At 43.9% G+C, this 27564-nt stretch overlaps 1 protein-coding gene across 3 annotated transcripts in view; it reads right to left on the reverse strand.

Annotated features, from left to right (window-relative positions):
• Positions 1 to 27564, reverse strand: part of BMAL1 (basic helix-loop-helix ARNT like 1) — a 659821-nt gene that overhangs the window by 322796 nt on the left and 309461 nt on the right. For all 3 annotated transcript variants that reach the window (XM_078680912.1, XM_078680911.1, XM_078680910.1), the window contains exons 5-6: positions 27313 to 27333; positions 16176 to 16214 (exon numbers count right to left, since the gene is read on the reverse strand). In XM_078680912.1, the coding sequence (XP_078537038.1) occupies positions 16176 to 16214; positions 27313 to 27333 (60 nt within the window). The remainder of the gene's footprint in view (positions 1 to 16175; positions 16215 to 27312; positions 27334 to 27564) is intronic.

Consider the following 27564-nt stretch of genomic DNA (forward strand, 5'->3'; position numbering starts at 1 on the left):
ACCAGGAAATCAGTACCTGGCATGATCTGTCCAGGGTCCACAAAGTTAGGTGTCACCATGGTGACACTGGCACAAGTGTCCCTATAGGCCTGAGCCATTTTGCCATTAATCAAAGGCGTCTGCCTGTATTTGCCCAAAGTATTGGGACTTATCTCAGGGGTTATATCCATATCCCCTGTACAGACAAGGACAGCCTGAGTGAGTGTGCCAACTAAGTTGTCAGACCCCTCAGTTCCCAAGGTTAACCCAACTAATGCCTTGGGAGGTACACTACCACTATTGACTGTACTAGGGGGTGCAGTTGCCTTAGGGGCTGTAGTGGCAGGAGTTTGTCCTCCTCTTTTGGTGCACTCACTAAATCAGTGAGATTTACTTTTGCAGTACTGGCACCACCTTTTTGACTGGCCTTCTTGAGTCTTCTTCTTCTGGGAAGCCTGACCCCCACCCTCTTTGGTTTGTTGGGGACCTGGTGAAGACTTCTGGTCATTTTGTTCACTCTTTGCATTACCCTTCTGGTCTGCTTTCTTCTGACCACCCTGGTTCTGGTTCTGGTTCTGCTTGATCCTTGTCCTGACCCATTTGTCTGCCTTCTTTCCCAATTCTTGGGGAGAGGTCAGATCTGAATCAACAAGGTGCTGGTGCAACAACTGGTTCTGACAATTGTTTAAAATTTGTTCTCTCATCATAAGATTATACAATCCTGTGTAATCTGTAACCTTGCTACCCAGCAACCAGCCCTCCAAAGCCTTAGTGGCACTATCCACAAAGTCAGACCAGTCCTGAGACTGAGTTTTCTGGGTGTCTCTGAACAGCAACCTGTACTGCTCAGTGGTTAAACCAAACCCATCAATCAGTGCATTTTTCAGGACCTGGTAATCATTAGCATCCTCCACTCTTGTAGTGAGGAGCTTATCTCTACCTTTGCCATCAAAGGAGAGCCACAGTATAGCTGCCCACTGACTTCGGGGAATGCACTGCACAGTGCAGGCCCTCTCCAAAGCAGCCATCCATTTCTGGATATCATCCCCTTGCTTAAAGGGGGGCACTATCTTAGTCAGGTGTTTAGTATCTAAACCCTTCTCTCTATCTCTTGGGAGATTGCTGCCACCAGTGGGAGCTAACCCACTCATCTGCTGCTCTCTTGCCAAGGCAAGCTTCTCTTTGGCCAGGGCAATTTCTTCCCTTTCAATCCTCAGAGTAGCCTGTCTCATCCTAGCTTCATGCTCCATTCTCTGAGGGGAAGTCAATCTCCTCTGGGGAGAGTTCCTTCTCCTCTGAGAAGAGGCATTAGAGTGCAGAGATCTATTGGAGTCCCTAGAAAGAGATCTATCTCTCCTAACTCCAAGGTTAGGCCTACTTAGGGTCAGTACTGGGGGTCCCCCAGATCCTAGCCCAAGCAAGTCTAAGTTGGCCCTAGTTAGCCTTCTGACTACCTCAAGACCTTTGTCTACCTCGTCCCCAGAGAGTTCCCCTTGATCCTCCTCCTCAACTGCAGTAGCAATGTTGGGGAGATCTGGATCCTCAGAGGTTCCCTCTAAGGCTGGCATGTTCTCATGTAACTGAGAAAGCTTTCTGGCATCATATGTCTCTAAGAGACCTATCAGAAAGGGAGTGGTGGGGTTAGACCCCTGCTTCAGTTTCCTGGAGACACAGATTTGTCTCATCTCCTGAAAACTGAGAGCTGCATATCTTAAAGTGACCTGTGGAGGGTCAACACTGACCAGGGGAGTCTCAGTAGATTCTCCCTGGGTAGACATGCTTTTCTAGTGAGGTGTAAGTGGTGCACTTACCTACACTATATGTTTGCCTACTGATCCCTTGCTAGAGTTGTAGTTTAGGGTGTGCTAGGCCCTAGGAGCTACAACAGCTGGTTCAGTAGAACTCAGAGTATTCTAAGCTAAGTTATATGTACCTTTAGTACTTATGTGATCTTTCACAAGATATTCTTAGGGCATGTGTGGTAAAACAACAGCAAGCTCAAATCCCAACCGCTGCTCACCAATGTGAGAAGTTGGCCTGATGTGCAGTGTTCACTATTCTAGTGATCACTATATATCACTCCAAACAACCCTTATTGATGATTGGTTGTAAGTCAACCTTATAGACCAGCTATCCTAGTAGCATGGATACGAGCAGTCTAAGGCTAAGACTCTAGAGGGCGTGTTAAGCCAGCTGTTTTACCATCACATTACCCCTTGAACACCCAGTGAAAGGACACCACACAAGTGTTATGAAAATAAACAGTGTATTTATTAGAATCACAACAACCCTGTACTCTTTATGAGGACAGGGTGCTAGGCACACAACAAAACTCTTATGAAAATACTTAAGTTAGCACGTTATACACAAATGACCGAGGGGCACGAAAAACCATATACTCTAAAAGTGGAATGCGAATTACTAGCAGGTAAGTAACGATTCTCAGAGGCTTTGGGATCGCTAGGACTGGACTACTGAACCTTTAGATTACTAGCAGGAGGCCTAGGGAACTCGGGTGCAGAGTGTGCACTCTCACGCGGGATGCGGGACAAAGTCTATGGAAGCTAGAATTCACAAAGTTAGTGTTCACGGGCGAACCCGACCTGATAGGGAGAAAACTACAGTGGATCCTGACCCTTGGATAGTGAGGCTATGCTGGGGCACCGAAATGCCAAAGTTACCTAGCCCAGGGGCTGCAGCTGCATAGGTCTGAAAAGACGTCGGGAATCCTCGTGCCGGACCAGGAGCCTGGAAGAAGGAAGTTGCTGGCAGGCGACCAGTGAAGAAAAGTTCGATGGATCCAAGCCTGGATCAAGGAAGAAGAAAACCTGAAAGCAGAGGGGACCAAGTTCTTGAATCACTAGCCAGTGATTAAGTGGGCACCAGGATGGCACTGGGCGAAGTCACCGCAGTCAGGTGAGTGGGCGCTGCTGGGCTCTGCAGTCTCTCGGACCAGGAGGCGTTGTCGGCGACCAGGATGGAGGTGCGAGCTGTCCCACGAAGGTTCTTGCTGTCGACGTCGCTGGACCCAGGATTGGGCAACAAGTCTTGGCAAATGCAAGGCCCACGCGGTGGACCTAAAATGGCGTCTCAGCCGGACCAGGAGGGTCCAGGGTACTTCTCCGATGGAGGGAAGCAAGGGCCAGTCTGGAGCAACCAGACTAGCAGCAGTATTGTCGTCGGGCGTCGTTCGGAAGGCCACAAGCCAGCGGGCTAGTAGCCAAACAACGCGGTGAGCAGCAAAAAGCAGAAGGGCCCCACGCCGATCGTGGAGATGCTGGGGGGCTGCTCTTCGGTGCTGGAGCTGCTCAGGGTGGGGGCTTCTCGGACCCCAAAGCACTCACCAGGAAATTACTCGGTGGGCTTGCTGTGCAGAAGTCGTGCAGTCTTGGCGATGGCCGGTCCCTCGAGGTCTCGTCGCACCCACGGTTCTCAGCTGTGCTGTAGAGGTGGGTAGAGGTCAGAGGTGCCAGGGAAGCCGGGTCTCGTCGAGCTGGGCAGTCGGATTCCGGAGGAAGGACGTGCAGCAGACCGCAGTGTTCTTGGATGGTGCCTGCGGATGCAGGGTGACTACTCCTTAGCCACAAGGGAGAATCTTGAGGAAGAAATCGTGAAGTCCTTTCGTGGAAAGTGGTATCTTGATTCCAAAGATGATCTAATTTGGAAGGGGGCCTGCTCCTACCTTTATCTGGGAAAAGGGGGCTGGCACGCGACTAAGTCCTGCCCTATGGGTGGGACCAGGATGGGGGTGGTTACACCCCTCTCCTTTGGCGGGCTTTCCCCAGGCCAGGGGCTGGAGTGCCCCTGGAACTGGTTTCAGCCGGCCTATGCACAGTGAGCACCGGGGTGCCACTTGCAGTCACCTTCCTCTGTAGCCCTGCCTACCTGGAATACACAAAACCCTGTCTGGGACGGTGCTGGCACCGCCCCTGGCAGGAAACCCTTTGTCCTTGCCTCCTGCTCTGGGAGGACTCCCAGCAGCAGGAGGGCAGACTTGTGTCTCGGTGGCAGCATCCATTTTGTGGAGCTGAGGCTATGTCTGACTTTAACCGGGGTTAGGGGTTACATACATGTCGTGTCCCTTTAGAAGGGTGGAATGCTAACCCCGTCACCAGAATTGGCAAGGGGTTAGTATTCCAATTCGTATGACACCTTACTCGACATGTTTTGATAAAGCGATACCAGAGTTGGCATATAACCGCGAGGATTATAATGCACTTAAGAGTATATGGTATGCGATATCGTGGAAACGGCTAAGGGATGGATCCCGAAAGCCGCAGACAGGCTCAGCTCATGCCAGAGCACCATCTCACACGATTCCAAGCACTCTGCCTTCAGGATTGTTAAGGCCTGCCATAGGAGTGACTGATAGGAGATCTGTGTGTCCATTTTAGGGTTAGATATAGGTATACTATATCTAAAGCAAAGGGTGAGTACACCACCTTGCCCCAGCTGTCGTGCAGCCAGTTGTGTCAGTTTAGTTAGTCAGCCCAGGGGTGGCATAATACATGCTTCAGCCCCTGGGAGACTTCTGGGTACACACCAGCCCTGGGTACAGGGACTTGGAGAGGGCCCAGTGCCAATTCAGTACCTGAGTACAATTTGGATAGAGAGAACAGCTAGGCTGTGGGTCTGATTAGCAGGCCCACAGCCAGGGAAAGTCGTAAACCAGTGCAGCAAAAAGCAAAAATCTGGGTGATCATAGGATTGCAGACCCTACTCTCCTACAAACAGTATCAGTCATTCTTTGTCGAGCAGAAGGAGAAGCTGTCATAAGGACAGGAGACAAAGTATTTTGAGGTGATAGAAACGTAGCAGAAGTAGTAAGAGAAGTCGAAGGTACAGGAGAGTAAGGCAAAGAAGTTTGAGGCAGAACTGATAGCAAAGTCGGCGGCCCCAGAGGAGGCTGCGCCGTAGGAGGAGAAACCAGCTGAGGAGGAGCTGGCGGCTGAGCAACAGCAGGAGGTTGCGGAGGTGCTGTAGCACTCTGCACATAAGGGGGTGGTAATCTCAACAAATGTGACATCAAAGGATCCTTTTCAGGGTCCTTTGTTGCACTTTGTAGAAGAGATGGCAAAGCTGGATAACATTTATCGCTGGCCATATTATGTTGCCTATGCAACTCCTCAGTCGCTTGATCTTCTTCATTTTCTTTAAACTGCTTAGCAGCTTGCATTATCGATACACCCTTTTCTCTCTTATCTCTTTTAGCTTGTTTAATTTCTTGTTATTTGGCTTCCTTACGCCAAAGGTGGAAAGAGTCAAACATTGCCGGCCGGGCTTTCTTCCTAAATATTACAGCTTCCAAATTATTCAAAATCTCGGAATTGAAACTACCATGTTAAGGCCATCGTAAGACACCATCTTTCCTAGTGTAGCTGACCCATACTTCATTAAACGTAATGGGACCCACGCCATGTTTAGAATAGAGCTCATAAGTCGGAGTTCCAACCAGAGGTATCGGACATGAGTCCCCCAACCGGAATCCCTGTTACGACCACAACAAAATATCTTCCTAATTTTGCTAAGACCAGGCAATTTCGCTCACTAATCTAGCTTCAAACTTCAAGGGATTTATCACAAACGATAGTCTCGTAAATGTACGAGTCCCTCGGCTTTGGTAATTGCAAGAACCAAATCAAAGACCCAAAGAAACCCAAAACAAAGGACTGGGAGCGACCCACTTATACTTAGCCAAGGTATCAGTCACGCCACCAGAAGACCCGTCTATCGTCTCGCTGTACAAATCATCACAAGGGGGGTGTCCAAGACAGGGCGACAGTCAGGGCAGCAGTCCTTCGTAGCCGTTCGGAAAAGCGGGAAGCCTTGCAGCAAAAACCTTCAGTCCACGTTCGACATACCGGGGTCGATGAAGTGGGGGCCCTCTTCCGGAATTTCCTCACAAAGCTCCTCGCAATCTTCGGGCTTGGACCGGTACCACTGAAGTCGCCCCACGTTGGAACTGAAGAACTGGGCTTTCTAGTACCCAGCGGCGCCAGGGGCACGCCCAAAGTCTTCGGGTTCACCTGTCTTAGAATACAGAGACACAAGATACTTCTTGGTGGCGTCAAAGATCGAATTTATTGGCTGCAGCCAGAAACAGAAGTCCACGAAGTACAACACCGCGTATATTCGTAGGAGACTGCTCAAATTTGTATAAACGAGTCATCCCTTTTATGCCCAAAAAATCACATTCCGGACAAACACCCATTATTTACAACTTGTACAATCATAGGCATTATTACAGAAGGTATCGCATAACGGCAAACCCAATTTTCAGTTGTCCGGCCCACCATTAATTATACAGAAAAGCCCAACATTCCTTCTTACATAAGTCGGACAATACCCATAATAAAGGACCACAACCCATGTCATGAAGAGCCCATAAAGGAAGAAACAGAAACAGATACAGAGCAGGATAAGGGATGTGTGTGCATATTAAACTTTAAAATGTCCTGTGCTCTGATCCTTAATCTTGATCAGCTATCGGGCAGGGAACTGGTTTAGCAAGGTCAGCTTCAGGCAACAAGGTCAGTTCACTTGGTTCATCCAAAAGTCAGCACGAACACGAGCTAACTTGTACGTGTACCAAGGACTCGTTTGGCCGCAGTCGACAGCCTATGTGAGGGCAACCAAAGAATGGCTGCCATGCACAAAATGGAACCCATGGTTCGGAACGAAATCTCCAAATACATAGTGAATCTGTCGGTCTAACATGACGAGATCACTCGTGCTTGCCGAACTCACTAATTACGGTTTGCTACTATCAAATTCGTAACAAAACCATGACATTTATAAAACGGGTTCAGAATTCACGGAACCACAAGGGTTTCATCCCTCATCAGCCAGGCTAGCTTAATTCCAGTGGAATGGAGAGCACAGGACCCACATCGGGGCATACCCATCCCACTCAGGGCGATAGATAAATGTAAAATGAACAAATGACGGACAGAATGCTGAACAATGTCACACATCTACCCCAGTACATAGAACTGGGCCTAAATCCATTCTTTATTTGCTCCCCATTCCATTCAAGTTTAGACCCAGCCATATACAAATCAGTCTTGACCCTGTTCACCATGGGAACAGTTCAGCCCGAACTGCCAAACCAGGTATTCCCTGGACTGAAAACAAGCACCCTAGGACCGGTTTTAGGGTTTCACCCCTCATCAGCCAGGCTACCTTGACACGGGACCCATGTCTGGGCATACCCTTCCCACACGGGGTGACAAATGCAAACAGAACAAATGATGGACGGAATGCTGAACAATGTCATACATTCACCTCAGTACAGAGATGCAAAAAGCCTTCATGAGCGGAAACAAAATGTGAAAGACATTCAAACAGACCAATGGCTGAAGAGAGCTGACCCAAAGTAATTTTTATAAATTTTAAGTCTGACCGAAAAAGACAGCTTTTTCTGTCTAGCCAAGCTACTGTTTCTAAAAACAGTACTACAAAATACACATCGATAGAGGGAGGTTTTGTATGTGGACTTCATTCATTGGTCCTTTAAACTGTTATAATTCGATTCACCTTACCACAGCATCCCGCATGTTGCGATGGATCAGCCCACCTTACCTACAGGCTAACTTTACTTTGAGTGACTGCACAAAACCTTTGCACATTGTTCACATCCACCTAAGATAGTTCCTTTCATTTCAGTGGCAAATCTGGTCCACAGTGTGTAAACTGGAATGCCAACATAGGCTTGAGACATATATCCTGAAAAATTGTGGCCTACAATAACAGGAGAAATACGGATATAAGGATAAAGAGAATTGTAACGTAGCTGGTTCGCAAGTCCAATGAGAACCAATAGAGCGTGCGCAGTTGGACATGACCAGCCTTAGATGATCGAATATTTAATTAAGCCCTGCAGAAGTCTCTTGTGAGGAGACGAAACGTGTTGGCTACTTGAAAAATCTGATTTTATGAAGATTTGAATGAAGTTTTCTAAAAAAATATAAAGAATTTGTGGATGAATTGTGTACAACTTATATCTTAAAAAGATGTATGTCACATGTATAGGGAAGTAAAATTGTGTATGCTGGTAACTCTTGTGCAACATCTGACATATGGCCTCACTGACTTGTAAACATAACCAATTCAGGTCTATAGTATTGAGCATAAGCTTCTCAACAAGGCAGTGGAAGCACACATTGTCTGCCCAATCAAATGCTGAATTTGAGGTAATCAACATATAGGAAGATCAGAAGCCTCTCCAAAGAAGCGCTTCTTAAAGCTATTGTGATTACATAAGGTATGGTGAGAGATGTACTGTCAAGCCAGCTCATAAATAAATGGGGAACTAGAGTTTGTGATGTAGGTAGATCATCAAGCCTTGTTTTGCTTTTTTTCTTGCATTCTGCTGCTTGTATTTCTGCAACAGAGCACTAGAAATACAAGAAAAACAGAACTTGGTGAGCTACTAACATCACACCTAGATCAATGTGAGAGTTTACTATTACTATTATGTACTGTAAAAAATATCATGATGCAGTTTTCTATAACTTGAACATAACGTGCATTTGTAACCCAGAAGGGTTTCTTGGCGCAGAATAACATATGCTTATTATTACCCCACTCAATGGTACTCACTTTATCGACCATAAAAGGATGAAAGGCTGAATGGACCGACCAGGATTTGAACCATGAGGTCAAACACAGGCCCCTACAGCAGACGCATTAGTCCACTAAGCCGCCGTACCTGGTGCTATGAAACTTTTAACTCCTACAACAGCTAACGGAATTGCCTCTTTAACAACCTTATTGAATCTCTCAATTTGACCATTGGCCTCTGGGTGAAACACTGCAATTCTTTTTATGAATAATGCCACATCTTGTCAAGTAATTTTCCATTTGCGTACTAACAAATTGAGGCCCATTGTCCGTAACTATTTCCTGAGGAATTCCCTCTCTACAGAAGACTTTCTGATTGCAAAACTTTCAATATTTGTTAGAGTATGTACCTGGGAAATCTAATGTTCATGCTGACTGCATGTCAAGGCTTCCTTTGGTTTATAAACGTTTTCTGTTTATCAGAATCTTTTTGTTTGTCATATTCTTTGTTAACAATGTGCACTACAGAATTCTCGCCAAATACTAGATTCACGTCACATAGAACATGTGCTACTTCACACTCATCCGTGTCAATATTGTCTGAATCCTTACATGGTGCTATGAAACTTTTAACTCCTACAAAGAAATAAGAGTCTAGGCTGGAACTTGATCAAATACTATTATTTCTGAGCTCTTAATTGTGTTGTATGTTGTTATTCAAAGTTCAACTGAGAATAACATTCTCGTGGTTGTTGCCTTTTAAAATACTGCCGCGTGTGTTGTGCGTTTGGTAGCTGAGAGGTACCGTGTGAGATGTTGATGTTTGAGGGGGAAGTGAAATATATATGCACTAAGGGTGGCGGTTTACCAGATTCTTGCTCTGGACCTGATCTGTACTGCATGCGGAATAAAGGTTTCCACACGTACCTGGCTGATATCTTCTTTTCGTCTATAATTACTGGAATCAGCAACTTCTTAACAAATTTGACTTGTCTCGTTTCAGGAACATTGCCGGCACCCTTCAACAGACTGGTTTCCTCACCAATTCTGCTACCCGTTGGGACAGCGCTTTGTGCGTGACTGCTGTAAGGAGCCGAATGGTTGGTGGCATACTTTCCTAGTGGAGTCCTCCGGCACGGTAGGAAGGCTAGGTAGGGCACAGAAGAGGAGATATGGCAAATGGAGCCAGGGAGGGAGGCTTAAAAGTACTGCTTGAATCAAACCTAGACTGTACCTAGTCTATCACGTTCCAGCCAGTCCAACGAGAATCATCCAAATGGAGGCTCCTGTTTGGAACCAAGCCAAATCACTGTGACATCACAGATGGTGGATAAACAGGGTTGACTGTCATGTGACAGATTTAGTCTGCCTAGCGAGTTCACAATGCTCTGTATGAAGGTGTGCGAGTTATAGAACGTTTTGGTTGGCGCGGAAATTTTAAATTCAAGTTATAACGAACGTTTACATTTCTAAGGTTTGTGTAGTTTAAGTTGGTTTGGCTACAAATTATACACACACACAAACCCACACACACACACATATGCAAACAAAGAAGCAGAGCACTCTGGATAGTTCCTACGTTTAGGTGGAAAACAGCTCGTGTATAGAGCACCCTACAACACCAATGACACTCTGAATCTGCTCACATCGAATGTCTGATTTTCTAGCAAAGTTTTTTTAAGCATAGGATTAGCACAGAGCCATCGAAAAGCGAAGGCTCTGTGCTTGTTTTATTAAAATCCCCATGGAGGGGGCACAGCATGGTATTTTTGGGATCCATCACTAAAACAAAAATGACAGGTGGTCTCAACAAGCAGCTTTCACACTTGTTAAGAAAAAGAACCAGTGAAATGCAAAAAAAGCAAAATGTCAAGCCCTCTAAAAATAGTTCTATTGCAAACCAACAATAAAACATACTTATCTCTTGTGTCCTGCACTGCTGTCTGTAACATGGTTGGCTGCAAATGGCCAGTTGGGCACAGGTCCTGGCCAAGTTATATGGCCGTGCACAGGTCCTGGCCATTTACATGGCCAGCCCTTTGTCTTGCCTCGCAACATGTGGTAAATATGATTACCCCTCAGTTATATATATACACCACATACAGTAAATGCCTCTTATTACAACTTTCTAACTAGCAAATGAGGCATAACATTCGGAATCAGTATTTAATACACCTAATTTTGCATTTTTTCCCTTTTTTATGGGCCTTTTCCCCCAACAAATCTCAGCAGGTGTGACTTGCCCGAATTTAGTAAGGGAAACTGGGAGGCTGTGATATCTCACAACTTGTAATTCTGATGCCTGTGCAAACATGTGTTTGCATAGAGATTGGAATTCAGCCCTGCATTTGTAATCAGGGCTGTTCCGTGATTTCAGTATCACCTAGAGATTTAGTCATACGACTCGGTGAACAGACATTGACAACTCTATAAGGGGCCCTTTGAAACCCCCCATTCATCCTAGGGGTCCTGGTTGTGATCATCGAACCCCATTACTTGACCTTTTGTTTTCATTTTCAGGATCTTTGGAACATGCTGTGTGTCCTGTAATGGTGGACGCAAAGAAACATTTTCTCTTGCGACCAGCCAATCATTGCCTTTGGATCCTCAGGCCCTATTGTGGTGCAGACTGTCCTTGTACTAACGGTGCAGATTCCTCTCCCTTCAAAATGGGAGTTAAAATGGGAAATGTCACTACTTTGACCCTACCCCAACTCCCATGTACCAGCACAAAACCTGCAAAACCGAAATCAAGTTGGATTAGCTTTTTTGGAACGTTTTGTGCTGATTTCTCGAATTGTGCCAAAGTTATCAAGAAATCAAGCAATGTCTTTTCAATGGAGACTTTGACCTAAACATAACTACACAGTGATTATCGCATATATTATGAACATGTGCATATACAAATATATTCATTTATTTAGGTACATAGATGTGGAGTTTAGGATAGCAAACTCATACCTACCTATATGTACTTACCTTCAAGAGATAGTATCAGTCAATATTCTGGATACATTATTTTTGCAGGACAATATTTGAAACTTGATAATGCACACCATACCCTGGGGCCAAGTAGTTAACGAAGGGATGGACCCGGTGAGATTTGCATGTGCAACCACCTGGGAGAGCATGCTGTTTGGGCCACTTTTTACAATATTATTTTTCGGGTCATGTAGAATATCAGAAATAGTAGGAACAAGATATGAACGGGGCTTGGAGATGGAAGATATCATGAGAAATGTTCAAGGGTTGGGCCCTCAGTTCAAGAGGATTAATAGAGATGAGAAGGGCAGAGGTAGTGTAGTATGGCTAAGAAGGTCGGGGGAGCTGGGAGTGTGCCTGGTGTACTGGCTGGATACGTCTTTACCATCCTGGGCATGGTGGGGTGGTCGGTATTTAGACATAAGTCCGGAAAAAGTGTTTTAGCCAGGCATATGCCGGGCGCAATGAGATGCTCCTGTAGCAAGTGGGGTGCAATGAGTCAGATTTCAGAAAGGTGCGGTGATGGAAGGGTAGTTTGGGGATTAGTGCCGGCAGGCTGAAAGACTTTGGGGGAGAGAGAGGAAAGATTGATTGTATGTAGGGAAATATGAATACGGAGATGCAAGGTTTTTAAAGCAGCCTTAATGGTTTGTCATTTTATCCCACCTGTGTGGAGAAGGAGAAAGGTAAAAGGAAGGAAGTTTGGATATATAAGCATTCCATTGTGAAGTGGGTTGGGATGAGGCCAGGAAGCAATTCTTTGGTCGACAGCTGAGGTTGTATCAAGAAAAGGTGATATTGCTGTATAATTTAGGTGAGATGACATGGGTTCAGCTGATGCCTGGGCTATGGAAGCTGAGAGAGAAATGGCCGGGACCTGATGGGGTGGTTTTGCACCTTAGGGAGAACGACTTGGTTCAGTCCCGGGGGCTGGAGTTGATTAAGAGGATGAAGAGGGACCTGGAAAGCCTACAAGAAAGGTGGGCAATGATTCAGTTTGGATGGACACAGATGTTGCCTGAAACGTTTTGCACAGCACGGAAAGAGGTTAACCCCTTCCACGCTCATGACGAGCTGGGCTCGTCATGAGGTAGCCTCCTCGCACGCTCATGACGAGCCCAGCTCGTCATGAATAAAGGGAATATGCAAATCTCAGCACAGGAGGGGAATATGCTGAGCATCGATCTGGTTAACAGGGAAATTTGAGGGTTTTGAAATACCAAAGGGATTAAGATACTCAAGCATAAGGAGATAGCTTATGAGTGCCTGGTGCTATTCCACCATGTTGGATTCCATCTTTCTATGCTTGGAAAAAGGTTATATCTGGAGATGCTAATGGTGTTGGGTGGAGAGTGCGAGACTGTGTCTGTAAACGAGTGGGGGGGCAGAAATAACACCTCAGAGGAATTTTTTTCTAGTGGCAGGTTGAAGGGGCAAAGACTAAGAGATAGTTAAGCAGAAGAAAGTCATGGGACAGAGGAAGTATGGGAACAGAGAGGAAGAAAGAGGAACAATGAGATGGGGCATGGTCTAAGGGCGGGAAGGCGATTCAAACAAAAAATTCAAACAAGGACATTGATTGTTAGAAAGGAGAACATATGAGATTCTTAATGTATAGCGTTGAATTGTTGTCATTGTTTAGGGGCTTGGAGAGGGAACTGTAGGGCATACAGATGTTTTGGGGTGGGGATTGCTTAGTAACACATTGTTAGAAAGATGAATAGCGCATTTTATTGTGTGCGGATTGGCTGAAGGAGGTACAATTGTCCAGCTTGCGGCAATAAAAGCGGCCTTTTGCACACATGACATAATGGAGACCCTTAATGATGGCTTCCCAATGCAGGTCATGGGTGAAGGCGCATGTAACGCCCTCTGCACCCGGGTAACTTGAGAGAAGACAAGAACAGCACAATGATGTGGGCTGCTACAGAAACATGTCACATTGTCAAAAACACTGATACATCACTTTTGTTTAAGTTGCTGAAGTGTGAGTCAACCACACACCCGGTTGCACGATTTGGAAGTGGACTGGGTAGTTAGAAGATATCAGAATACGTTTTGCCACTTAGGGCAAGTGGTTTGAGGTCGCAACGGTGAAGAAAAACTAAGTGAGAGAAAGGGGGAAGAGGAACGACGGGAAGAGAGAGAAAGAAAGAGGAATCAATGAAGAAGGGCATGGCTCCAAGGTGGGTAGGCCAATCAAAGAAATGTATTGTTGGAAAGGAGAACACATACCATCCATAAGGCATAACATTGGAGTTGTCATTATTTAGAGGAATGATGGAGGGAAATATTGATGGGGGAGTTGTTAAGCAGTGGGGTATGGGTTAGTATCAAATGGTCAGAAAGTTGAAGAGGGAATTTTAGTATGCATGGCTATGCCAAAGGAGGTAGAATTGCCAAACATGCTCCCAACAAAAGTGAACTTTTGCATATATGACAAAATGGAGTATTGTAATGATTGTCTTGTGAGGCATAGTCATGCATAGGTTAAAGAGATGCTAGCCAAAATATATGCAGAAATTATGAAACCCACAAAACACTGATTAGTCTGCTATGTAAAGAAGCAAAAGATAACGATGAAGGTGAAAAAGGAAGCAAGCCAGCTCTTTGGAGTATATAGCTCAACCTTGCTTATGCCTGCGAGGTTGCACACAAAAGTTCTGCCTCCCGGCCATCAAGTAGTGGGGTCAAATCTTGGTGTATCTGGATATTTCCACAGCATACTTGTGTGGCATATCATCACAATAACCCCTACAGAGTCCTACTGCACTGATGGATGAGATGAGGTCCAGCGTTTTCAATGATACTCACATGGCCAGGAGAAATGAACGTGAATAAAAGGGAGTGTAGCGAGGTTCAATCAGTCCTAAATAATAGGCAAGAGGCATGGTGCCGCGACAGCAGGGGCACAGACTAATCAATAGTTTGATCAAACCTGTAGCCTAGGCACATTCGCAGAGAATGACCACAGGTTGACTTGCTGCCGGTATGGAATGAGGACATCCATATAGGGTAGAAGCTCCTTACTACTTATTTGAAACTGGCTGGTTAGATGGCAGCCACCTAAGAAGCGTTCATTTACCACAAGTGGGTACCCTGCGTGCATCTGGTGAGCACTGTACCAGACAATCTGCAAAGTTGTCAGCTCAGGTCAGTGTCTTTAATCAATCATGTTCGTGTGTACACGTGTGTGCCCAGAACACTAAAGCATGGCTCAACCTGTATTCGGTCTTGGCCAGGAACTCCACAGGTTCATTAGTGGCAATGCTACATCCCAAACTAAGTCTGGTAAGGCATGCTGCTTCTAATGAAAGGCTTAAGGACAGTATTGCTTCCCAGATTGTTGGGTAAACCACCCTGGTATGTCCCCGACTACTCCATTGCCTTCTAACCCATTTTATGTGTGATACATGGCACACTGCATATTCTCAACGGATACTTATGCATGAACATGTACACAATGCTAAGTGTATAAGCAGCATAATAATGCATTTTAACATGCATTTGTAATCTTAAAAACTCAATAACGACGTTAAAAAAAACAGCCTGGTAATATTAGGTCACCTGGACACTTATGTGGCGGCCACAGCACAGACAGCAGTAAGTGAAAAAATGATTTAATTTCTCGGAGTGCCACTACTGTTAGGCTGAGCAGTCATCTAAGCAAGGTAAACCACTGTTTATTATTCATTGTGTACTAGCTGCATTCATACTCAGGAATTCCCTTGAATTACCTGGTAAAGAGCTAACTGTATACTCCTTCCTTGAAGGTAGGGCACATTGTCCACAAAGCACAGACCACAAGGCCCACAGTACACTGGGGAAAGGGGTGTGTGTCAAAACACAGGACTCTCGCATTTTAGGCAGTTTACATCTCTGCTGCTTCTGTTTCACTAACTCCTGTAAATTATATGGGATGGCCAAAAGCATAATGGCAGGCCACCACTGAAGCCATTTAAACAAGGTCCTGCAGGATAGAGAATAGCAATGCATATAATCATAAAAGGGGTGCTCTGTCCCAGGCACAAACAAGGTGAGCCAGCTTCAGATCTGCCATGATCAGCATTTTGGACAGGCCTTTATCAACAGCGTATGGGGTAGCAAGACTTAGCAGTAGCAGGCAGGTAGGTCATGGTGCTTGGGCCAGACAAAGAGCTTAGGTATCAAACTGCTGTTAAGTACGTCCAATAACCTCAAATAAATGAGGCATTGAAGCAGGTTGACAATGGAAGGGGGCAGAGCCTGAAATCCAAATGTTTCCTACAAATATTTATCATTACATTGCTTTTGTGTTTGAAAATGCCTTTCAACGAGCTTGGACATCCCAGAAGTATGGAGAATGGATGTTCTACCACAATTGAGTATTTAATACTGTCCTGAAATGAGTGCAAAATACTCACCACCACTATATTGTTACGGTAAGTATGTATAGGTAAGTATAGATTTACTATCATGTGCTTCAATGTGGAGCTAAGAATACTAAATCTACACGTACACACATAGTTTTACGAAGACAAATTTGTGTTGTCAATATTCTGCACTCGGTACTGGTGCACAATGATATGTTGTGACTCGTTATTGTTCCATACATCCAATAGTCAATACGGTTCTGTAAATTCAATAATGCAATTGAGCCTATAATACATTACCTTCCATGTGGATCGTCCTTGTCCGTGTCCATGCCATCACTGTGCAATGAAAAAAAAATGCTGTTATAGCAAATCATATGTCAGAGATAATTGTATACCCAGTTAAAATATTGCTGTCTCTGTGCCACTAACAAAACAAAAACTTTAATTATGAAACCTGCCTTTCGAAGTGTTAGTAGGATATTGGTGGAGACTTAGGAAACAAAAACCCCCCACCTCCCAGCTAAAGAATCTCGAAACATAGTCAATAAACCACCATTAGCAACCAGTCCATTGTCCAAAGCTTGACAGTCTGTCTAAGGCTTTCCCTACAGAAATATCTGGTTCAGAACCAGAGGTGCATAATTTGAACCGATATCTACTAGTGGAACCCACCCCCACTTATTTTCGGGGCCGGCACTTATTTTTCCTCAACACACGTTGACAGAGAGCAACTAAGCACTGGCCAGCGCTCTAATGTAAGTGGATAGCCCGGGCTGCGGTTGGTCTCCAGGCAATAGCCTGCCTCTGTTATTTAACCAAGAGATGGACAGTGTGAAGCATCTCTGCCTGCTTTTGAATACTAGATCAGTGCGCAGCCATGCTCAGGAGCTCTTTGATCTCCTGTCCACGGAAAAGCCGCTGTGTCTGATGCTGACAGAGACCTGGTTAGGAGTCTCATCTAACCCCGATATTGCCATAGCAATTCCTTCTGAATATAATGTGTACAGGCAAGATAGATCGGAAGGGAGGGGTGGCACTTGTAGTGAACAAATCGGTTATCTGCTCGATTATCCCGACGGAGGCCATTACAGGGTCTGAATCCCTTGCTTTTTCTTTGACATTGGCGCCGCATCAATCGGTTAAAGGGTTGTTAGTTTACAGGCCCCCCGGCCCCGATGGCTCTTTTTTTGATGAGCTACAGTCGGTAATGTCAGCTCTGGTTTTGAGAGCCGATCACTGTATTTTGGCTGGGGATTTTAATTTCCACATGGATGACGATTTGGATCCAGCTGTGATTAAACTGTCTGACATTACGGCCCCTTTGGGCCTGGCCCCCTTTGCCTTTGAACCAACGCATGATAAAGGCCATACTTTAGATCAGGTCTTTTCCACGGCCCCTATAGAGGTGACGGCACTTCTACCGGTCCTATGGACAGACCATCGGCTGATCAATTTTCATGTACTGGGTACTAAGAAGCCTTCGAGCATGGCCCTCAGACAACAGGGACTAGCCTCAAGAGTGTTCCATCGGGTGACCCCAGAAATGTTGGTTCAGGCATCCTATGATCATCCTTGTCCCCTCATCGGGGATTTGGATAGGGATTTGGAGTCCCTGCAGACGTGGCTTCTGGATAGATTGAACGATTTAGCCCCTGCAAAGGCCTCACGGTCGACACCCAAACGGGTTTCTGCCCCTTGGTTCACGGAAGCACTGTCGGCTTCCTGTAGGCAGTGCAAGGTGGCCGAAAGGGCTTGGCGTGTTCAGTATAACTCTGCCGCCAGGCTCGCTCACTATGAACTATGGTCAAAGCCTATCATCGGGATATCCTCCGAGAGAAGAAAGGCTATTTTGCTAGGAGGATTGAGGCTGCTTCTAACTCCTGCAAGGAGATTTTCTCGATTGTTAGGGAATTTACGGCCCCACGGTCGAACTCGACCCAGACCGTCCCTACCGAGACGTGGGTCTCCGATCTCGCCAACTTTTTTACGACTAAGATAAAGCTGATTCAGGACTCTTTTCCATCAAGGTCGGGTGTAGTTTCCCCTAATTCCGTGGACGGACCAGTTCCATCGGTCCCTCCAGGGTTTGTGCTGTCAGACTTTCCGCCCATCTCTGCTTCTTCGTCATTGACACTCATGGCCAATCTTAAATCGGGTTCGCCGCTTGACCCATGCCCGGCCAAATTGTTGGCGAAGATGGCGGTAGTTGTTAATCCATTGGCGAATCCCCTCCTGAATCTTTCGTTGAGCCAGGGGGTGGTCCCGCAGGTTTGGAAGCAGGCAATGGTCACCCCCCTCCTTAAAAAACCAGGTCTTGATCCCGCGGTTTTGGCCAATTATAGGCCTATTTCTCTCCTCCCCGCGTTGGAAAAAATCTTGGAGAAGCATGTGCATAGTGTGCTTTCCAATTTTTTGGGAATCTTACGATCTGCTTCATCCCACGCAGTCTGGCTTTCGCCCCAATCTTAGTACTGAGACGGCGTTGCTGGAGGTCTCTGAAGCCATCAAGGAGACACTGGATTCGGGTGGGAAAGTCATGCTGGTCATGCTTGACTTGTCGGCGGCCTTTGACACCGTCCCCCACGAGGGTTTGCTCGCCAGACTTTTTGAGATCGGTCTGAGGGGGACGGTGTTTAGCTGGTTTAGATCGTTTCTGGCTGGCCGTCGGCAAACGGTCTGGGCCTCATCCAGTTCGGCCGAGATGCCGCCTTTGGGAGTCGGAGTCCCGCAGGGCTCGGTGCTGAGCCCGACTCTTTTTAACATCTTTATGACCCCTCTGGCGGCATTGGCTGAGTCTTTCGGGGCCCAGATCGTATCCTACGCTGACGATACCCAGCTCCTTTTTACCTGCGGGAAAGGAGAGGTTTTTGATGGAGAGAGTATCCGTGAGTGCCTTGGGGCTGTTTTTAATTGGTTCCAGCTGAACAGCCTCAGGTGCAACTCAGATAAATCGGAGGTACTCTTCTTCGGTTGCCAATCTGATCCAGCCTGGCAGGGATGGTGGCCCGCCAATATGTCTCCTCCGGCTCAATCATCTCAGTCGGCCAGGAACCTGGGGATCAAGATAGACTGTGGCCTGACTTTTAGATCTCAGATCCTTGCGCTTACTGGCACCTGTTTAGCCCTCCTCAGGATGCTTCGGAAGTTTCTTCCTTTGCTCTCTGAGGATCATAGGAGGACTACGGTACAGGCCTTAATTGGTTCAAGATTGGACTATTCCAACGTCCTATAACTTGGCCTGCCGGAGTATCTCTTGCAACGGCTGCAGATGGTCCAGAATACGGCCGCGCGAGCCATATTCGGCCTTCATAGGCGAGCCAGAGTCTCCGGCCTTTTACAGACTCTCCATTGGCTCCCTATCCGGAAGCGGATAGTTTTTAAGGCCTTGACTCTGGCTCACAAGGCCCTTCATGCCTCAGGGGCTAAATATCTGCAAAGGAGGCTGGCCTTTTATCATCCGGCACGAGCGCTAAAATCAGAATCGATGTTCCTTGCCACGGTCCCTCGCGTGAAGAAGGCCCGTATTGGAGGCCGTTCCTTTAGGTTGCGGGCCCCACAGCTGTGGAATACCTTGCCTCTGGCATTGCGTAGTTCCTCGAATTTGCTGGCCTTCAGGAAGGGCCTTAAAACTTGGTTGTTTGCCCTCTAATTCCCCCTTTTTTTTAGTTCTCTCCGCTTTTTCTATCTGTGTGTTGTGTTTGTCTTTCTCAGGCTGTCAATAAAGCGCCGGGACACTCTTTTTGAGTAGCCGTGCGCTATAAAAGACATAATTAACATAACATAACATAACATAGTCTCCTGAGTGGCTTTTATACTGGTGGCAGTGAGGAGATGGCTAAGAAACAAGTGTCAATTCCAAGTGCTGTGGAGCCTTAAAGCTTAAATAGGGACGACTTTCTTTAAAGGTTAAACTAAAAAAGTGTTCTCTTTGATCAAACCATCAACCAAAATGAAACACGCCTCAAGAAATATTCGTTTCTGACAACTAAAAACATTTAATGAAAAGTATTGGAGAACGTTAGAATGTATATTCTATTCACAAAGATCACACACCAAAGACAGAAATCTAAAGCAACCTGAACGGAGTACATTTCCTGTTTAATCACTTGAGGCTTGAGGATGAAGTAGGCAATATAGAGACTCTACAACATGTTGACTTAGTATATAGACGCATCAAGAGCAGTTGTACAGACGGATAACTTTTAACAAATGTATATGTGATGTAAGACTTGTTCTACATGTGGGAAGTGCTGGGTCGCCTGTATTGCCATCACTCTTAGAATACATATTTCTCTTTTTGTTGATTCAAACTGGGAAGTAGTTGCAGTCTGCATCGGGGCTTCTTCACAGCAAGCTTGTATAGTCTATCTTCACACAAACCCCTAGAGAGTCCGAATGCACTAATGTCTAAAGAGAGGCTCAACAACTATTTTAAGCCTTGTCAACCCTTTTCCATGATACTCATAAGGCAAGGAGAAGTGAATGAGGACAAGAAGGAATTAAGCAAGGTTGAAGTAGTCCTCTAAAATAGGTATGAACCATGATTGCAAGAAAATATGTTCTCCATTCACATTTAATGCTTTGAAAGAATATCAGTGGTTAGACAGATAAAAAGAGTAAAGGCTTAAGATTTCGGAGCTGCCTTCTTGTGATAGAGAGAACAAGACAAAGCCGAAGATAAAATATGAAAATTCTATTTAAACTTCCATCCAAACCATAATCCATAGAGGCCAATGCCCCTCCAGCCAAATGTTTATGAGAAACAAGCAGTTATTTGCCAAATGTTTATGAGAAACAGGCAGTTATTTGTGGTCGTCTTTATCATTCCAAGTACCCAGCTTGTAAGGTGTAAAGTGGACACAGGCTAGAGTGGCTTGAAAACTATTTGGGTTAGCCCACCCTTGTGCACCTGAGATTTTTAACTCAAAGTCTTATGAATATCATATCACGCAAAAGGCCAGGTGATCGCAAAACAGGGACATAAAAACAAAAACAAAATTGTATTCTTTTTAAACACTGAACGTGGCTCTCTCTGGTACCAGCACCTGTTGGTGATATCAAAGCCCTTTACAATTTAAGTTCTCCTTAATGAAACATAGCACAAGAAAATTGCCAAGTTCATTGATCTCTTTGATAGAGTCCAAAAAATCCATCCTTGCTAATTACTCATTTGGCAGAATAAAGATAAAAAGGAGATCCAAGAGGGTATCAAGATGTATTAAGACCCTTTATCCTTCCAAACACCGCTAATAAGGGGATATAAATACTCAGGCAATCACCACTGGTGGTACTTCGTCACTGCACCTTGAACTAGAAGTTCTCCACGTCAAGAAACATCTGAGAGAAGAATTTGTGGTGATAAGTGATAGGAGGAGGGGTGGTAAGTAAGATTGTGCCCTTATAGGACTGCTGACAGTTCAAGGTTCAGGGTTATCAATCTTCAAGGTATGATATATACACACACACACACACACGCCCGATGTAGTAGGGAGTTCTAATGACACAAATGGGATACCTTCGACCCACTATCAGTGTTTCCAAATTAATAGAGGGGAAGAAGTCATCAGTAGTTTTTATGGTCTGGCTTGACAGAGTAGCTGTCACCAGATAATTGTGTGAGAATCAACAAGAGAGGGGCTTTGGCTCGGCCCGCATGTTGGGACCTAGGAGTACAGGTTTTGGTTAGGCAGAAGTTAAGTTTCCACAAAAAATTTAGCTATGATAATTTTATTTACCCAGTTGCCTGAGATTGAACTTTCAGGGGCACACACATGACACTGAAATGGTATTAAAGTGTCTTAGATAACTAGATAATGTACTGTGTTTGTCTTTCTCTGTCAGCAGCATAGATGGAAGGAGGGTAGCCATGAGCAATGTATTGCACTCCTAGCATCCTCCTTTCCCATCATTAACTTTAGATTTTAGAGACCAGATTTGTGTTTGACAGCAGCATGGTACTCCCAGGGCTACACTAATATACAGGGATTTTTACGTTTGGCTTAGAGTGCAACTGTTGCCTAAATGTATATGATCAACAAAAATAACTTATAGAGTAACACTTGAGAGAGGTACTTCAGCTCCATACACTTGTTGGCTCCCCTGAGTACAGGATTTGATTGGGCCACATTTGTGTGCTTTCACTAAAAAGACTGCTTGTATGTCACTTTTTGGCTTGTAGTAAAACTTATACTCGATACAGTAGAACTGAGTTGGTTATTATGGCAGGCCGTGGATCATGCCTATAGGCTTGATTTTTTTACTAGGGCATGTTATAATAATTTACTAGGTCTGACACAGTTATTGTGAAAAGCATATGTTAGCATCTACAGACATTTAAGTGTGAATTGTTATTACCCTACATTAAATCCCACATATAGGTATTTTGTTACCTGTATTCTCACAGATTACAGTAGTAGGCAAGGGTTTTAGCGCTAGCCTACCACTCAAACAAACCCTGGGGTTTTCACTGTGATGATTCTTGTTAGGCCCTGTTGAGAGGGGTTACATTGTTTTACAAGCTGTGCTTTTAACTGTATGCATGATGGTTGCCAGTTTATGTACACTTGAATAGGCCACTGTTGGGTAAAGCTAAAGCTAATATTAAAGGGTAAAGGCCTCATTGGTTCATTGGGAAAAGTCATGCTACGATTCAGGAAATATAACGAAATGTTATACTAAAGCCATTAGACTTGACTTTATTGTGAAAAGCATGTGTTAAAGAGAACGGGCTTTCAAGGATGAATTGTCATGACACTTTACTAAAGCCTGTAAGCAGGTATTTTGTTACATGGAATTTCACAGATTGCTATAGTAGGTAAGAGGTTTGGTGTTGGTGATTCACCCAAACAAACTGAAAGACAGAAAATACGCACAACAATAATCCTTGTTAGGCTCCATGTGAAAATATAGTATTTTTATTTTCCATCTGTAATTCTGTATACATTTGTACTCTTATGACTCTATGCTGGGTGGGTGCCTTGTAGAAAGCTTATGCTCAGTCCAGTAGACTTGAGCTGGTTCTAGTGTCATGCCAATGATAAAGGCAATAGGTCTGATTGTTTACCATGGAAAGTTACAATAAAGGCAGTAGGCATGGTATATTGGTTATGAAACTCAATAGACATTTATGGGTGGATTAGCATTAGTCTGATTTAAAGCCTACAGTTTTTTTATTCCATTAAATCTCACAAACTGCTTTAGCAGGCATATGCTTGGATACTGGTTACCCCCTCTTACAAACCATCAGTATAGATGATTCGCACAGTGAGAATCTGTGTTAAGCCCTGTTAGAAGACCTAGTATTTGGCCATGCCAACTGTAATTTTGTATACATCTGCAATTTTATAACTGCGCACCTGATGGTTGCATTGTGGGAAAGCTTACACTCAGTACAGTAGCCCTGAGTTGGTTATGGTAACAAGCCAAAGATAACAGCTATAGGGTTGATTGGTGTGCTGGGGAATGTTATACCAGATGCCAAAGGTCTGACCTGTTTTTTATGAAACGTTATTACAAAGGAAGTACGCCTGACGTATGTATTTTGAAAAACACATACTACATCCAATGAGCCTCTAACAGTGGACTGTTGTGACATTAGGTTACAGGTCTTTGAAATTTATTACATATAATCTCCGAAATTACCATAACAGGTATTCGTTTTGGTGTTGATCACCCACTCTGACAAACCCTGGAAGTAGATATCCCGGTGTTGATTCTTGTTAGGCTATCGAAATGGGTTGTATATTTTTTTCCATCTGTAATTGTGTACATATTTATAATTTTACAACTGTATGCATGATGGTTGCAAGTTTATATGGCCTTCAATAAACCTGTGTTTTATACAGTGTCAAGCCATTAGTGAGGGCTAGCGGGCTGGTGAGTACACAGGAAAAAGTAATGTCAGATTCTTTAGGTTTGATACGTTTCTATGGAAATGTTATGACAAACCAAGTAGGCTTTACTTATTGTGGAAAGCATGTGGAAATGACAATAGGCTATTAACAGTGAATTGTTATTACTATGTGATAAAGCCTCTACGCAGGTATTTTGTTAGAAGGAATCTCGTAGATTACCTTGGTAGGCAAAGGTTTTGGTGTTGGGGACCCACCTGAACAAACCATAGGGACAAATGATTTACACCATGGTAATCCTTATTAGGGTTTGTAAGTAGAGGTTTTATATTTGTTTAACACATTGTGTATATAGTTGTAATTTTATTATGGTATACCTAATGGGTGCCTTGGGGGGAACCAACATAGTGTGTCTGAGTTGCCTATTGTTACAAGTCAATAATAACAGCTAGAGGCCTGATTAGCTTAGTAGCAAAAAATATATCCAACACCATAGGTCTGATCAGCTCATTATGAAACATTATGATAAATGTAGTAGCCTGATCTATGGATTGCATAAACATATGTTAAAGTCAATAGGCAATTAATGGTGGTTTATTTCTTTGTATTTAAGCCAACAGATTGGTATTCTGTTAAATGAAATGTCACAGATTATCTTTGTAGGGACGGATGTGTATGTTGGTTACTACCCCTGACAAACCCTGGGGGGAGAAAGATTTGTACTGCAATAATTCTTGCTAGAATCTCTTAGCTGTCTGCCAGGAAATAATTAAACGCACGCACTTACCGGCACCATGCCGCAAACAAGGACATCTGTTCCTATGTAAAAATAAGTTGTGCTATGGCTCCCGGAACCAGCAAGCAAACCAAGTACTGGCGGTGTGGTTACCATGGTTATAGACATACTAACAGGGCACATCCAATCGGAATCGGGGTACTATCCCAGCCACAGTTAAACAACGAACCATGAGAGTCAATACGGGCCATGGGTAAAACGGGGAGTGGTAAACGAAATGTCAAGACACTACGGATGTATTGTATATTTGATGTTTGAGTAGTCTCAGTGCGGAAACAATTTACTTGCACGCCCTTGCTAAATGTAATGTTTTGAACATGAAGTTAATGTTTTAAATCAACATATGATTTGACGAAAAGAAAGGGTAAAGAGACTGCCATGAAATTAATGTGCTGAGTCAGAAAACTTTTCACGTCGCCGCAAGGGTGTAACCTGATTACCATAGCAACCAATAATGCTAATTAGCTTTGTTAATTGAAACCCAAGACATGATGTATATGTATATATAGTGCACAGCAATATGGTCAGATGTTAGTGAGCAAGGCGGGAGCAGGCCGCCGAAACGCGTCTGAGCAGAAACTGATCGAGAAAATAAACGTTTGAATTGAGATACACGGAGTCAGCGCCTTCTTTCATGGAAAGTGTGGTTTGGCGATAATATATATATATATATATATATATATATATATATATATATATATATATATATATATATATATATATATATCTTTTCACTAAAAAAAACAAAGGTTGCAGGGACATCATAGTTAGGTTCAGATTGTACACAGACAAAGCCATAGAAATTCAGCAGTTATAGTTATCTCAAGTGACTATAACTCGTGCCCTAAGGTAACTATCATCACATAACTGATGTTCCCTTTTTATGGTTCCCCTTTAATTTCTTTCCTTGTCCTCTTTTTAGTTTAATATTACTTAAGTCAATACTTCAGCTCTCCAGGCAGTGCTAACGAGTGACTTGCTTGTCGTTCATTTAACCTGTAGCATGCCTCATCCAATGTGGCTACTTCCTTCAAACCAGGAAGTCATTATGGAGTGTTGCTGTCTATATTGTATAATTGTTTCACCATTCCAAGATGGCCAACACCTTGGTTCGGAATATGTCGGCCATCCTGGACTTTAAAACAACAATAGACTATTTACCGTACCTCTGAAAGATGGGCACCTGCATCTATTTTTAGTTTTGTATTGCAAACAAATGCCTACTGTGTTTAGATGGCAGCAGATTTTCCTTTCTCTACCTGCATTCTTTTACGTATAAGTTTTTGAGTTTGTGTGTTTTGTTGCGATTGTTTTAGAGTGTGAATGAAAGAATGAGGCAGCGGATGGATGAATAGATGCATGAGTGCAACGAGAGACAGAGTATATGTATTTATTACTTATTGAGTGCCTAAATTTATTAGTGACACAAAAGTCACTTTCATTCATCCAAACCGACTGGTATAGCCACGGTTTGTTTCTTATTTCCTCCTCTATCCAATTCGTGGTCAGGTCAGGCACAATATTTAGTTACACCTAATCCGGAAAAGTATGGGCCATACCGGAGCACATAAGCACAACCTGATGACTAATTCACCTCAAAAGCAGGTATAACCAAAACAATGGAAAATATTTCACTGTTGCTGCCACATCATGCATTTTGGAAGAACTCGTCTTTCAAAACTGAAACCAGTAACATTCCATTAAAAAATAATGCTCACCACCATCTCTCAAGCATCCACAGTGAAAAAAAGTGAAATATTCAAACACATTGGACTGTAATCCAAGAACTGTGCTCTTGGGCACACAAGCATCACACTGTGCATCACAACGAGTGTGCCAATATGTAGGGGAAACGGCATGGTGCTTCAAGACCTTCTAAAATGTGGCCCACAAACAGGCTGCAATTTGTGAAGGTTACGTCTCCATTTTCCTAGGAGATGACTGACACGCATTCCCTCTGGAGTTATTGCACAAGGTTTCCTTTACTAGAGTCAAAGGAGGCACCATTAGACCTTTGACACTATTTAGGGGGTTGACATGAGACATACGCAGGAGGGTTAGAGGGAACTAGCCTCTTGTCAGGTGAAGCCAGGGTCTACTGTCCATATTATGTATGGCCATATTAGAAAAACTGTATTTCTCATATTTTGGCCACAGTAAGTAGTCGAATTACGTCAGAACCCCGCCTTTATATAGTCGCACTTCCTCTAAAATATAGTTGACAAACCGAGTAATAAGCAATAGAGATGGCTAGGGTATTGAAGAGAAAATGGGACGAATGGCAGTTACAAACACTTCTAAACAAAGACATGAATTCAGAAGGAAAATGGTTTACAAAGAAACTAATGGCTATGGAACAAAATGCAGTGTATCCTTTGGCAAGCATTCAATTTGTTTTAGTAATTAAAACATATCTTTTTTAGCAATAACTTAAATCATCGCAACTCTGTTACAGCAAGGGTGCGAAAGAAATGTAAAGTTAAAATATGGAAGCATCGAAGCCTATGCACAGGTCCAAATGACAGAAAGCGGAACCCAGCATGTATGTCGAACAATGTTTAGATATGCCTAATATACAACGTTCTGCTACCACGTATATTCTGATCCACGAAAATCAAATCATTTCCTTTGATTATTATTATATTAGTTGATTTCTGGCCACATCAACTAGACTGCATGTATTAGGTAGTAAACATTGGCACAACTTTCCACAAATGTGTATTTGTTTAAGAAATAATAATTGCTATACAAAAACATGTAGGCAAGTCAAATATTTCGCAGTACTTACTCAAAGGAAAATCCATCAAGCCTAAAAGATAAAGAGAACAATTTGGGATAATAAATCTCAAAGAGAAAATACAATTGTTATTATTAGCTGTTCTATTAAGTGACTAATACATTTTGGTACCACATAACATCATTATTCATTAACAACGCCAAAAGTTTCCAATCAGTTTATTAAATCTTTAAGTACAAACGTTATGTACATCATCAAGTCAGGGATAAGAGAAAAATAGGAAAGAGAAGGTGATGTGTGCAT

The sequence above is a fragment of the Lissotriton helveticus genome, chromosome 3_1 (assembly GCF_964261635.1).
Source record: "Lissotriton helveticus chromosome 3_1, aLisHel1.1, whole genome shotgun sequence".
Classification (NCBI taxonomy): Eukaryota; Metazoa; Chordata; class Amphibia; order Caudata; family Salamandridae; genus Lissotriton; species Lissotriton helveticus.